Raw genomic sequence first — 14,890 nt, 5'->3', positions numbered from 1 at the left:
TCTGGGTACCCTCCAACCTGATCGATTTCTCCTTCTGGTGAACAAAATTCCCCGCTCCCCCCTTCTCTATTCCCCACTCTGGCTTTTTACTTCTTCTCACCTGTACATTACATCCCCTGGGTCCCCTCCTCCTTCCTTTACAATTGTCCACCATCCTCTTCTATCAGATTCTTTCCTCTCCGGTCCTTGATCTTTCCCACCCACCTGACTTCATCTACCACCTGTAGGAAGAGGTGCAGTCAACGTTTCAGGCCAAGACCCTTCGTCAGGACTAACTTAAGGAAGAGTGAGTGAGGGATTTGAAAGTTGGAGGGGGAGGGGGAGATCCAAAATGATAGGAGAAGACAGGAGGGGGAGGGATGGAGCCAAGAGCTGGACAGGTGATAGGCAAAAGGGGATACGAGAGGATCATGGGACAGGAGGTCCGGGAAGAAAGACGGGGGGGGGGGACCCAGAGGATGGGCAAGAGGTATATTCAGAGGGACAGAGGGAGAAAAAGGAGAGTGAGAGAAAGAATGTGTGCATAAAAATAAGTGACAGATGGGGTACGAGGGAGAGGTGGGGCCTAGCGGAAGTTAGAGAAGTCGATGTTCATGCCATCAGGTTGGAGGCTACCCAGACGGAATATAAGGTGTTGTTCCTCCAACCTGAGTATGACTTCATCTTTACAGTAGAGGAGGCCGTGGATAGACATGTCAGAATGGGATTGGGATGTGGAATTAAAATGTGTGGCCACTGAGAGATCCTGCTTTCTCTGGCGGACAGAGCGTAGATGTTCAGCAAAGCGGTCTCCCAGTCTGCGTCGGGTCTCGCCAATATATAAAAGGCCACATCGGGAGCACCGGACGCAGTATATCACCCCAGTCGGCTCACAGGTGAAGTGTTGCCTCACCTGGAAGGACTGTTTGGGGCCCTGAATGGTGATAAGGGAGGAAGTGTAAGGGCATGTGTAGCACTTGTTCCGCTTACACGGATAAGTGCCAGGAGGGAGATCAGTGGGGAGGGATGGGGGGGACGAATGGAGTCGCCAATATATAAAGGCCACATCAGGATGCTGAGCATCACCCGACGCAGACTGGGAGACCACTTTGCTGAACATCACCCGACGCAGACTGGGAGACCACTTTGCTGAACATCACCGGACGCAGACTGGGAGACCGCTTTGCTGAACATCTACGCTCTGTCCGCCAGAGAAAGCAGGATCTCCCAGTGGCCACACATTTTAATTCCACATCCCATTCCCATTCTGACATGTCTATCCATGGCCTCCTCTACTGTAAAGATGAAGCCACACTCAGGTTGGAGGAACAACACCTTATATTCCGTCTGGGTAGCCTCCAACCTGATGGCATGAACATCGACTTCTCTAACTTCCGCTAAGGCCCCACCTCCCCCTCGTACCCCATCTGTTACTTATTTTTATGCACACATTCCTTCTCTCACTCTCCTTTTTCTCCCTCTGAATATACCTCTTGCCCATCCTCTGGGTCCCGCCCCCCCCGTCTTTCTTCCCGGACCCCCTGTCCCATGATCCTCTCGTATCCCCTTTTGACTATCACCTGTCCAGCTCTTGGCTCCATCCCTCCCCCTCCTGTCTTCTCCTATCATTTTGGATCTCCCCCTCCCCCATCAACTTTCAAATCCCTTACTCACTTTTCCTTCAGTTAGTCCTGACGAAGGGTCTCGGCCTGAAACGTCGACTGCACCTCTTCTTAGAGATGCTGCCTGGCCTGCTGCGTTCACCAGCAACTTTGATGTGTGTTGCTTGAATTTCCATCATCTGCAGAATTCCTGTTGTTGTCATCTACCACCTTCTAGCTAGCCTCCTTCCCCTCCCCCCAGTTTAATTCAGGCATCTCCCCACTTCCCTCTCAGTCCTGAAGAAGGTTCTCGGCCAGAAACGTTGACTGTTTACTCTCTTCCACAGGTGCTGCCTGGCCTGCAGAGTTCCTCCAGCATTTTGTGTGTCTGCTGTTTTGGATTTCCAGCATCTGCAGATGTTGTCATGTTTGAAAAGACCTAGTGATGTACTCGGAAGAACCATTAACTAAGGCATGTTGTGCAACTAGCAACAAGGTTTGAAATGGACAGGAATGTCATTAAACCGCAGTGGCAAAACACTAGGACTAAATGATTGAGGATGTTGTATGGATTATTAGAGTCATTAGATTTGGAGGCAAAATTGGAATGTTGAATGGACTGGGAAGTCGGCTGTTGACTGGTATGGATAAATGTCATGAGAGAGAATGGAAAAGTATGTGCGCAATATTACAAAAATGTTAAGAACTGCTTTATATTTAATCAAATGCAAAGCAGTTCCTAACATTGCTTTTTTTTGACAGCATTGCTCACATAATGTGGCATTTCTTTGGTAAGAAAGCTAAATTACTCCTCAAGTTAAACAAGCACATTATTTGTATCACTTAAGTATAAATGATCCACGTTATGTGACAGTATATTGTTAAATACCTTGTGATTTGATTTCCCAAGAATAATAAGATTTTCCTTTTGTCATTTAAAGTACCTGAATAGAGATTGAGAGTAATGAAACTGCTTTGATATCACTGAATATTCCTGTCGTATGGTTTTCAGTTTACTAGTCTACTTTTGTGCAATTATTCATGAAATATTTTTCCTAACATCCTTTAAGATTAGTTTTTCTTTAATACATAGTTTGATGTGACAGCAAATGGAGATAAAGAGACCAGGATTTAGAAAGAAGCAAGTGTTTCAATTCTCCACAGCTAAACTACACATCTACGTCAGTAATTTAACCTCTGATTTTGGTCATGGATATGAAGTGTTTATAAATCACAATTGCTTTCTTGAGATTCAAGTAAGATAATTAAGTAGCAAATTAATCTCTGAGTGTAAAATAGAAAAACAGAAGAAAAAGTCTGGGCACTTATGCCAGGATAACTTCAATTAGATAGCCTGAAGAGACTTACTTTGGCTGAATTACCTACGTTATTGCAAATAGCTTAAACAATGTTTATTTTATTTTATTTAGAAATGCAGTGTGGAACAGGCCCTTCTGGCCCACCAAGCTGCATTGCCTAGCAACCCGGTGATTTACTTGTTACTGCTCATTACCCCGCTGGCACTTAGGGCAGCAATGAAGGTCCTCCAGCTCTGGTGGTGTTCAGAACATCCCTCATCAGGCAGTAGATTTAACCCTAGTCTAATCGTGGGTAAGTTTACAATGACCAATTAACCTACTAATCGATACATCTTTGGACTGTGGGAGGAAAACAAGAGTACATGGAGGAAACCCACGTGCACATGGGAAGAACAGATAAACTTTCTTATAGAGGACGCTGGAACTGAACTCTGAACCTGTACTAATGTCACACTAACTGCTATGCTACCGTGGCTATGTATGTATTGCATGCTGTTGGAATATTAGAATATTTTGATTATTAAGAAAAACAAAAACATAGGATCTATTCAAGGAAATCATGGACTCTGAGGCAAAATGTTTACATGCATTTAGTACTACTTAGAGCAGTGGCTCCTAATCTTTTTTACGCCATGGTCCCCTACCATTAACCGAGAGGTCTATGGATCCCAGGCTGCGAAACCCTGATTTAGAGTGATGCATGATGGAAGGAGTCAGTGTGAAGTTAAACACCAACAGGAACGTGTTGGGCAGGACGGCCAGTTTTTATTACAGAAATGGTGTGTAATGCTATGTAAGGATGTTTACTTTCAGCTGGGAAATAATTACTGTCAAATCCGCTAGACAAGAAGAATAAAAGTGTGGCCTTGGCTGATTTTAAAACCCAGGAAAATTAGCACCTTGTACTTCTGATGTTTTAGCTCAGTGCAGATAGCACAACGTGACTTAATACGATAAAATGCAGCAGCACCACTGGCTCAATAGGGAATAAGAGCATTCCTATAATTTAGGAAAGCAAATGCCACTTGGGCAACCAATTAGGATAACACAAAGCAAGTTTTCAATATAGTCACAATAGGCATTTTATATACACACACAAATATATATATTTATAAAGTAGGGATGTGCAAACACCCTAACATTTGCTTTTTTTTTCTAAAAATGTCCATCAAACCTCATAATGTTTAATGAACAGGTACTACCTACTTTCTTATGTCCTTAAGTGCATCATTCAGAAATATTGTCACATTTGGTTTAGCAGTGCAAACTAGTCTATGGGAATTGTCACTGGTGGCTATAAAATGCATATTCAGGATTAACTGATTCCATCATATAAGTTACAAACATTGCCACAATTCGCAATCACTATGTATGGTTCCTCAGTCCTCATATCCATATTTTGCAATGCACAACTTTTATATACAGTAATTTTCACAAAATAAATTTCCTGAACAAATTGTGCTTTATAATTAGTCCAAATCTTGGCAGAAACATAGTGCTTAAAGGGCAAGAACTGTGAATAATGATGTGTGCTCCAAAGCCAGGAGAGTCTTATTTGTGTTCCATTGAGTGAAGCTTTTGACACTAGAGTGCATTTTGACTACTGCTTTCAAATAAATGGCATCACTATTGCACTTTTTTTTGATTAAAAATGTTCTCATTAACTAAAACATACTTGTGTAATTTAGATATTTTTGTTATTAGTCAGAGGTATTTTCCCTGTTTGATTTTACAAGCTAAAATAACAAAATTTGGAGATTATTCCTGCCTTAGGAACAAACTATCTCAGAATTCCTGATGACTTCAATAAACTAACCATACTGTCATTTCACAAGAATTATTGAAAAGCTATTGAAGTTGGCTGAGGGTTTCCTTGTAACTGGTTTGTAAATAAGTTTTCCAATGCACTTAATGGAGTAATATTAACAGAGCAGAAATGCCCCAAGGAAAATTCTTTGAACCCCTGAAACATTCCACTACAACCTAGATATCCAAGTTGGTTTCAAATTAACGATCTCCACGAATCATCAATAAGGAAAGGCAAGCTTGTCCCTTGGACTTTCCAGAGTTACAGACCATATTTACTTTCTGAAACACTAAAGAAGCTAACCCTAATAGCATCAATTGCTTTCACAATTTTAAATAGTTTTACAAGGTGATAATGATAATGACTTCTAATCTTGTCAGGAATTGCTGTAAAACTGAGGAACATATTAAAAAAAACAGTTGAGCTACATTCAGTGTCTTGCAATGGCAATGTTATTTGGGTGGACCTAATGAAAAATGGATATACTAATTGGCAATCATTCATGTTCCCACAAGGAAAATGGTTTCAGTTGTTCTGTAAGCACTTAACTGGCTTAAACAGATTAAATTAGTGGTAAGCATCATATAATTTACAGTTTTATTAGCCAAGAGAAACAATCAGCAATTTATGGGTAATTTTCAGCCTCACAGCCTTCTTAGAAATCTAATGGTGTGGGTAACCACTTGTTCCAGAATCTACTCAATTTTCACTCCATTAATTTCAGGCATGTTCTTCAATAGGTTGAGCTGTTCACTCTTTCAACTCTCTTCCTTGGTGCTACTGACAGTGAACACACACATCAAAATTCTGCCCTATGTTAAGTGCGTTGCCTGCCACACCAAAAATGCATTGTGCAAGTTTGCTAAGTCAGAAGAGGACTGGAGCCAACATGACAAAATTTAAACAAATCCTGGCACCCTCCAGTGGTAACGATAAACAAAACTGGCATCAATTCAATTGCACATTCCTTGTTCAATAATCCAGTTCAATGCACATCCCTAACAAGTCCACTAGTTTGTCAATCAGAACTTTGTAACATTTGTTACATTTTTTTTTTGAAAATATAAAAACAAAGGTTCCTAGCTGATGTTCCACAAGGCCTTCTTAATGTTGCAGCAGAATCAGTTTTGCTTTCATAAAAGTTTATCGCACCAGTAGGGAGAAACAATTTCATCCTCCGTTCCATGGGACCCTGATTGTGCACATCCCTTAACTTCCCAGAAAATAAGACATACTGTACATTCCAATATCTTCAAATAGGATGCAGTATTCCACATGTTCACCTACATCTAAGTAGCTTATGTGAAGAAAATGTAAGAAACACCAGCAGAAGGTAATTAGATTTTTTTTTTTACCAGAGTAGTGAAATATCAAACTTGGTATCACATAGAGTGATTAGAGCAACTTTAAGAGGGAAGGTAGATAAGTGCATGAGGATAAAGTACAGAGGAATGTTAATACAATAAGATCAAGTACTGTAAGTTGTAAGAAGGTTTGTACTATAAAATCTTAAGGAATTGCATGTAATACTGCTTAGAAAGATAGTGAAGTCATGACAAAAATATAAACCATGTGAGTGTTTCACTTTGTCAACAAAGTGTTCAAAGCTGTCAGGCTTCCTGAGAAGCCTCCATGACTAAACGAAAATCTGCAACACAATATCTGGTCAGTCATACTTCAAACCAATAAAAAAGCACGCTACCGAACCGCCTCATCACTCCACTTGCTTATAGCAAGATTTCCAGGTAATGCATCATCCGTCACAGAGATGTGAGCAAGCTTTATTCAGCTCAGTTCCACATAGACTTCTCGTAAGTGCATCTTGTTTGATATGAGTGTTGCTGCTACAGTTATAAATTTATTTAAAAAAAACATTTAGTGCTTCGAAAAAAAAACATTCTTAGTAGCTGCCCAAACAAAAAAATTCTTCTCAAAGGCTTTTCACAACTCGCCTCTAATCAATAAATCTCTGGCATGCTTTCTTCCAACGGCAGGCAGTGCACCACATGTCCCGGTTTTCCATCCCATACACTTTTCGGCATTTCTTTCCTTCTCCACGGATTTTTCTGGGAATGAGAGAGACAAAATTTACCTTTGTGCTCTTAGAACTTGCTCTCCTTTCAGTATGGCACTTTTAATGAAAAACATGAGAACCACTGCCACGATAACTAATGACCATCTAATCAAGATGCACTTTCTCAAATCACTCAGTGCAGGAAACCACATTAGGCCGTTTCATCTGTGGATTATTAATTACTAAGGTAAACATTTCCGTTGTTTCTCATTAATAGACTCACCTCATATTTTATTTGCTTGACTTAGCTGAATAATTAATTTTCAGTTGAAGTTAAATTACATTTGCTTATACAGTATTAATCACTGAACCTCAACAAATTGCAAAGGATTATTTTGGTGCAGTAAGCTACCAAAATAGGCTAGAAAATCAAGGACAATTGCTTATGGTCTTTAAATGTTCTGGCTTCTTAAGTTGTTACAGCTGGGGGTAGTAATGGGGACAAGCTCCCACTGCCTATTAAATGCTCCCAATGGCGTGCGCTTCAAATAGCCTCTGCCAACCCAGTCCAACTCCTGGCCTTCATGTGTGGCTTAGTTACTAAGCCTGGTGGAACCGTTTCTACTGACAGGGGAAGGGACAAAGGCAGGTTACTGGCACCTTAAAATCAGTTGCTTCGGGCAGATGGGGTTTGTCAGCCATGGTTGGCAGCTCATCAAGGAGAAGGAAGACTCTGATCTCAAACCCCCGCTGTTTTGTGGCCATACCCACTCATAGGGAAGGCTTCGGGAGAAAACCCTGAGGGAAAGTCCAGAGCTGTACTCCCTAAAGCAGGGGTCCCCAACCTTCTTTGCACTGCGGACCAGTTTAATATTGACAATATTGTTGCGGACCAGCCGACCGGTGGGGGGGGGGGGTGTTCAAGTAGGGTTAAACTCACCTCAACATGTCTTTTACAGTTAGAGTTGCCAACTTTCTCACACCCAAATAAGGGTCAAATCCTGACGAAGGGTCCCGGCCCGAAACGCCAACTGTACCTCTTCCTATAGATGCTGCCTGGCCCGCTGCGTTCACCAGCATTTTGTGTGTGTTGACGGGACACTTTTGTTTACCTCGAGAAAGACTACCATGACCATGAAGCCTTGTGCGGTCACCTGTGTGCGCATGCGCGCTGATTTTTTTCCACAAATCGGTTTTGGCTTAATCTTCCTGACTACACTGTACATACATTATTTCTATTTATATAGGCTGTGTATTTATCATATCATTCCTGATTTTACTATATGTTAGTGTTATTTTAGGTTTTATGTGTTATTTGGTATGACTTGGAAGGTTATTTTTTGGGTCTGGGAACACTCAAAAATTCTTCTCATATAAATTAATGGTAATTGCTTCTTCGCTTTACGCCATTTCTGCACGAAAGATTTAATAGGAACGCTCTACCTTAGTGGGGGAAATACAGGACAAGGGCGGTCCCGTATAGGACAAACCAATTTAGCCCAATATACGGGAGGTCCCAGCAAATACAGGACAGTTGGCAACCCTATGTTCAAGTTCAGCAGTGCGTGACAGGGAATGAGGAAAGGTGCAGCTGACTCATATCGTTTCCTCGCAGCCCAGTAGCACATGCTTTGCGGCCCGGTGGTTGGGGACCGCAGCCCTAAGGCAGTCTTGCACTGAGTTCAACCATGGCTAGTAACTCCTGCAACGTTGCTGGTGTCAAACTGTTTCCATCTCTGCCATTCCTTTGGGATCATCAGCTGTGTGGAGTTGTTACATGTGCAAAATCTTGCTCTCCATATCGTAGTGCCTCAGCTTGTTCCAGACAGCTAGAACACAACATCTATGGTCGACATTGACCAATGGAGGCCTCAGATTTTAAACATTCTATCAACTGTAGGCTAATGAACATTTTATTTAGCATCACTTGCTGGGAAACACAGAAATGTGCACAAAGCCAAAGGTATTCTGTGTTACTGGGAAGGCCTTATAGTTGGAAAAGCTGTCCCCCACCACTGACCAATGTACAAGGGAATCAGAGAATTGACCTAACCAGGATGGGGATTGTACGGTATGAGGTCGAGGCCGGAGATTGTTAGGGAAGGTCAGGGTGAGTTTCAAGGTCCCTGTGATTAACAGTGGGCTGAAATGCAAGGAAGGTGTTCTGTGGGTGGATTGATGGGTGGGGAATGGCTTTGGTCAGGTTACTGGAATCAGAATGGGAGAGTCTGGGAAGGAACAGGAAAAGTACATTCTTCAAAGGAGATCAACTGAGGCTGCTTTATAGAACTGAATTCCGTGGGCTCGAACATATTCAGCAAGGTACCCTTGAAGTGACGATGAAACAGGCATTGTATAAGCAGAAAAGACTGCTTCTGCACGAGGGGATGGCAGACAAAGTAAAAAAAAAGCCTAGGTATACAATGCCTCACTGCACGTCTCTCTTCCCTGTAGAATTGCAGGTTTGAAGTACAAAGGAACAGGGGGAAATAAAACTGCAGAATGCAGTGAGTCTCAGCATCTCTTTTAAATCCCATTTTTCACTAAAACTGAATCACATAACACACAAAGCTAACAAGCCACATAATCATATTTTAGGTGCACCTTTTAATAATAAATGTCCAGAATTATACAGTATTGTGCAAAAGCCTTGAGCACATGTAAAAAAAATTCTGTACAGCAAAGATGCCTTCAAAAATAATGAAAAGTTTCTAAATGTCAGAAAAAAACTATAAAGAGCTGTAAACAGTATAAATCTACATCAAATCAATATCAGATGTGACCACCCTTTGCCCTTAAAGCTGCATCAATTCTGTAAGGTTGACTGTTGAGCAGTTTTATAAGAAAATCGGCTGGTATTGTTCCAAGCATTTTGGTGAACTTGACATAGTTCTACTGCAGACTTTTGTTGTCTCTCCAGGTAATCCCAGACAGCTTTGATGATGTTGAAATCAGGGCTCTGTGGAGGCCATCCCATCTGAACTCCTTGTTCTTCTTTTCACTGAAGGCAGTGCTTTGTGACCTTGGCCGTGAGCTTGAGGTTCTTGTCCTGCTGCAGAATGAAGACTGTACTGACGAGACTCCTCCCTGACGGTCCTGTGTGACGGATGAGAATCTGCTTGTACTTCTCAGCATTGAGAATTCCATTCGTGCTGACCAGATCAACAACTCCATTTGCGGAATTGCAGCCCCAAACCTGCAGGGAACCTCCGCTGTGCTTCACTCCATGCAGCGCTCTCCAGCTCCTCTACAAACTGCCTCCTGTTTAAGCCAAAAATTTCAAATTTTGACTCATCAGTCCTGAGCACTTGCTGCCATTGTTTAGCACCTTGGTCCTTGTGTTTTTGTGCGTAACTAAGTTTCTTGGCTTTGGTTCCACTTCAAAGGAGTGTTTTTTTTTGGCAGCAACTCTTCCATAGAGACCACTTCTCACAGGACTTCTCCAGTGTGTAGAGGGGCGTACCTGGGCCCCAGTGGTTTCTGTGAGGTCAGAACTGATAGCAGTACTTCTGATTTAGAAGGGATGCTAGTTTGATGTATCTCTTGTCTGCTACACTCAGTGTTTGTGGCTGACGACTGCATTTTTAATCCTCAACCTTGCCTGTTCCTTTGTGCTTCTTCAGTGGAGCTTGGACCACACATCTTGAAACTCCTGTCGGCCGTGAAATCTTGGGAGAGACTTTGCCGATGCAGGGCGACCACCCTGTGTTTTGTTGCTATGCTCACTCTTGCCACAGTGTAAGAATTGATGATTTGAAGGTTGAACGGTCATGTCTGCCACACCCTCACCTTTCAGTATGGTTGTCCTTCGCCCAGTTTGGTTCCTTCTACACCCATTTCTGTTTCAGTTAAATCAGTTTAGTTCATTCATTGATCACTAGCACCAGTTTATTATATTTGTTTAATCAAGCACTGGGTAATATACCTACAAAGTAATTAAGTTTTTAATTTGAAAAGTGGTCTATCACTTAAAAAGTTACTTACTTTTACGAAATACAAGAATTTCTCTGTAACATTTAATTTTTTGGGTATCAAAAACATGCTCTTTTCTACTGACACTAATGCAGAAGACAAAATATAAATATCAAAACAAAGTCTCAATAAAAAAATCTCAGGTGCCCAGGACTTTTGCACGGTACCGTATACCAACAAAATTATTTCTCAATTCAAACAAGAAATGGCTCATTATTAAAAACATGTAATACCCTGAACAAAAGGTCACATTTTATTCTGCCTCTATCAACTTTGTTTCATGAGTAAGTATTTTGGGTCAACTATAATGAAAGAAATGTGTTTTGAATGGTTTGCAATTGGCCTTGACGATGTATTGTGCATTGACAGTGAGCAATGTATACTGTACCTTGCTCCAACCACAGGTCTTGGTGGAGAGGAAAGAGAAGAGATGGGCTGCTGTCGCTGTTCTCCAGCATTCACGGAATGACTATGGGTTGGCGAAACCTAGCAACATAGAGAGAAATTTCTATCAGTCCCACTGACTTTCGACTCCAGTGGCAAGTGAACACTTACTTAGCAATCCCACCTTATGTTAGACAGAAAGCCTGTAAAATGAAGCACGCATTACACTCTGATGATTTATTTTAAAAGGATGTACAAGATTAAAATTCTTTTAGAAATGTAGTGATGTCTTCTGCCATATGTTCATCAAAAGACTATATATCCTCCAAGAAAATATAAATAAATAAACCTTCTTTCTGAGTCACAAAACACTTCAGCACAGAACCAGGTTCTTTGGCCCATCTAGTCTGTGCCGAATCATTAATCTGTCTTGTCCCATTGACATGCACCCCGATCACATCCCTCTCATCCATGTACCTGTCGAAATTTCTCTGAAATGTTGGAATCGACACCACAGTGACCACTTGTGGAGGCAGCTTGTTCCACACTCTCACCACCCTCTCTCCGAGTGAAGGAGTTCCCCTTAAATATTCCACCATTCACCCTTACCCCATGACCCCTAGCTCTAATCTCACCCAACCTCAGTGAAAAAAGCCTGCTTGTATTTACCCTATCTATACCCCTCATAATTTTGTATTAAATCTCCCCTCAATCTTCCACTTTCTAGGGAATAAAATCCAAACCTATTCAACCTTTCTCTATAACTCAGGTCCTCAAGTCCTGGCAACATCCTTGTAAATTTTCTCTGGGCTCTTTCAGTTTTATTTACACCCTTCCAGAAGATACTTCACAGGTGTACGTCCTTAGAAGGAACCCATTATTGGAGAGTTTTGAAAATAATTCAATACCAATATGTATTTTGATAGCCAGAGCCCATCAATTTCAATGGCTATAAATTCTAACTGTACAAAAAGCACTCTTTGCATGTTAAAAGTCAGTTTCAAATTGTATAGTCCAGAATTTACTAACAAGAGTCATTGTCTAAATAGAGTAGTTGAAGAGCCGCACAGTATCAAACTCGGAGAGTGGTTTAATTTTCAACTTCATCTCATAGTCTAAGTCTAAGTCCCACTTAAAAGGGGAGGAGAAGATGGCAGCGTGACACAGTGCGCACAGCCGCTCCGAAATGATATATTTGGTAGTAGGATGCTGTGCACAATCCTGATTTGATGGAGACAGATGTGAGAAGCACGGAGGAACGTCTGGAGAAACTTCTGAAATGCCCGCTTCACTGCTGCTGTTACTGTGCGATTGAGAATCTCCGGAGCGGAAGGCCCCAAATCCTTGGCTTTGCCTATTTCCTGTTGCTGGGGCCGGGGTCGAAGCGCTTGGCAAAAGATGGTGCTCGGTGCTCAGTGTCGGAGGACTGGTCGGAGGCTCGAAGTTTTCGGACAGACTCAAGAGTTGGCTGTGGTCGGGTGCTTCCAGGGTGCTGCATCAGCAAGTTTGCAGCGCTGGAGGTTCATGGCAGGGAGAGTTTTTTTCTTCCCTCTACCGTCTGCATGAGATGATGAGACTTCCGAGAGACTTTGAGACTTTTTTTTTTACCGTGCCCATGGTCTGTTCTTTATCAAATTACGGTATTGCTTTGCACTGTTGTAACTATATGTTATAATTATGTGGTTTTTATCAGTTTTTTTTAGTCCTGGTTTGTCTTGAGTTTCTGTGATATCATTCTGGAGGAACGTTGTATCATTTCTTAATACATGCATCGCTAAATGACAATAAAAGAAGACTGCGTGTCCTCATAATCTAATCTAACCTAAATGTATAAGAAGAGAACTTAGACAGGCACCCAGTGATGTACGAAAAAATGCTGTACTGTCAAGAGACTGTGTATAGGCTAAATGTTAAATTGGAGATTAACATTAAACTATTAAACTAAATACATTCCCAGCAGTATGTTACTAATCTCAAGGCATCATTATCCTGTGTCCTGGCCAATATCTACCCCTGAGGAACTATCACTAAAAAGCTCATTGGAAGGTGATTGACCTGAAGAACACTAGCTCTGTTTCTCCCTAGATGGATGCTGCATGAAATTCTCCTATCATTTTGGATCTCCCCCTCCCCCTCCAAGTTTCAAATCTCTTACTCACTCTTCCTTCAGTTAGTCCTGGCGAAGGGTCTCAGCCTGAAACGTCGACTGTACCTCTTCCTAGAGATGCTGCCTGGCCTGCTGCATTCACCAGCAACTTTGATGTGTGTTGCTGCATGAACTGTTGAGGCTTTCCAGCACTTCTTCTATTTTTCAGATTTTCAACATGTGCAGAATATCACTTTTGCACTTACAGTAACTTACCTGGTACCTTTCCCACCGCTGCTTTTGACAGATTGCTGTTCACAATGTGGCTGATTGCTTCCAGGTTAAAATAATGATTATACATCAGAAAGGGACCTTACTTGCTGCAAGGCATACTAGGAAGTTTAAAGGTTTTAATAGGTGCAAAATAATACCATTCTTACTTCTGTTGTTTTAAAAAAATCTTCTGGGGTAATATTTAACCACTGTTTGAGAGGTAAGCTAACCAAGTGGATCACAAAGCCAGTATAGTAATAGATTCCGTCACGAGTGGAAGATTTGCTCTAAATGTCCACAACCCACTCAGTAAAGATAGAAACTACTTGCAAAAGTCCTTACTGATTGCATGAAAATTAAAGTTGTTGTACTGAGAGCATCCTGAGCAGCTGCATCACTGCCTGGTTTGGAAATTGCACCATCTCAGATCGCAAGACCCTGCAGCGGATAGTGAGGTCAGCTGAGAAGATCATCGGGGTCTCTCTTTCCACCATTACAGACATTTACACCACACGCTGCATCCATAAAGCAAACAGCTTTATGAAGAACCCCACGCACCCCTCATACAAACTCTTCTCCCTCCTGCCATCTGGCAAAAGGCACCGAAGCATTCGGGCTCTCATGACCAGACTATGTAACAGTTTCTTCCCCCAAGTCATCAGACTCCTCAATACCCAGAGCCTGAACTGACACCAACCTACTGCCCTCTACTGTGCCTATTGTCTTGTTTATTATTTATTGTAATGCCCCACTGTTTTGTGCACTTTATGCAGTCCTGGGTAAGTCTGTAGTCTAGTGTAGTTTTGTGTTGTTTTACATAGTTCAGTGTAGTTTTTGTATTGTTTCATGTAGCACCCTGGTCCTGAAAATCATTGTCTCATTTTTACTGTGTACTGTACCAGCAGTTATGGTCAAAATAACAATATAAAGTGACTTGACTTGACTTGATAGAATACAGTGGTACATAACATAGTAATCTATGAATATCCACTGATCCTGAAACTCTAAAATGTTTTGGGGCATGCCATTACAACTGGTACAATAACCCTAGGGAACAAGAGTAATCCATTCTTGGCATTAAAAGTCCAAGGGAACACGCATGGAGAATGCCCAATGCAATGCCCTCTGCCAGTTCTAGCATCCCCTCTTTTACAAACAAGACAATAAGATGTAGGAACAGAATTATGCCATTCTACCCATTGAGCCTGCTCACTCATTCTATCACAGTCCATTTATTTTCCTTTTCAACTTTATTCTCCTGCCTTCTCCCGTGATCTTTGAAACCCTTACAAATCAACAGCCTATCAACCTCTGCTTTACATACTGTATACCAAATGACTTGGCCTCCACGGCTCTCTGTGGCAATGAATTCCACAGATTCAGCACCCTCTGGCTAAAGAAATTCCTTCTCATTGCTGTTCTAAAAGGATGTCCTATTCTGAGGCTGTGTCCTCC

General features: G+C 41.7%; 1 protein-coding gene across 1 annotated transcript in view; it reads right to left on the bottom strand.

Moving 5' to 3' along the window:
- Window positions 1-1,990: 1,990 nt before the first annotated feature.
- znf704 (zinc finger protein 704) overlaps window positions 1,991-14,890 on the bottom strand; it is a 212,388-nt gene continuing 199,488 nt past the window's right edge. Inside the window, exons 8-9 of the mRNA XM_072253050.1 lie at window positions 11,081-11,178; window positions 1,991-6,772 (exon numbers count right to left, since the gene is read on the bottom strand). Coding sequence (XP_072109151.1) covers window positions 6,661-6,772; window positions 11,081-11,178 — 210 coding nt within the window. The 3' untranslated portion in view covers window positions 1,991-6,660. The remainder of the gene's footprint in view (window positions 6,773-11,080; window positions 11,179-14,890) is intronic.

The sequence above is a fragment of the Mobula birostris genome, chromosome 1, assembly GCF_030028105.1.
Source record: "Mobula birostris isolate sMobBir1 chromosome 1, sMobBir1.hap1, whole genome shotgun sequence".
NCBI classification, from domain to species: Eukaryota; Metazoa; Chordata; class Chondrichthyes; order Myliobatiformes; family Myliobatidae; genus Mobula; species Mobula birostris.
Note: the sequence above shows the minus strand (reverse complement) of the source record. Positions and strands in the feature narration are given on the sequence as shown.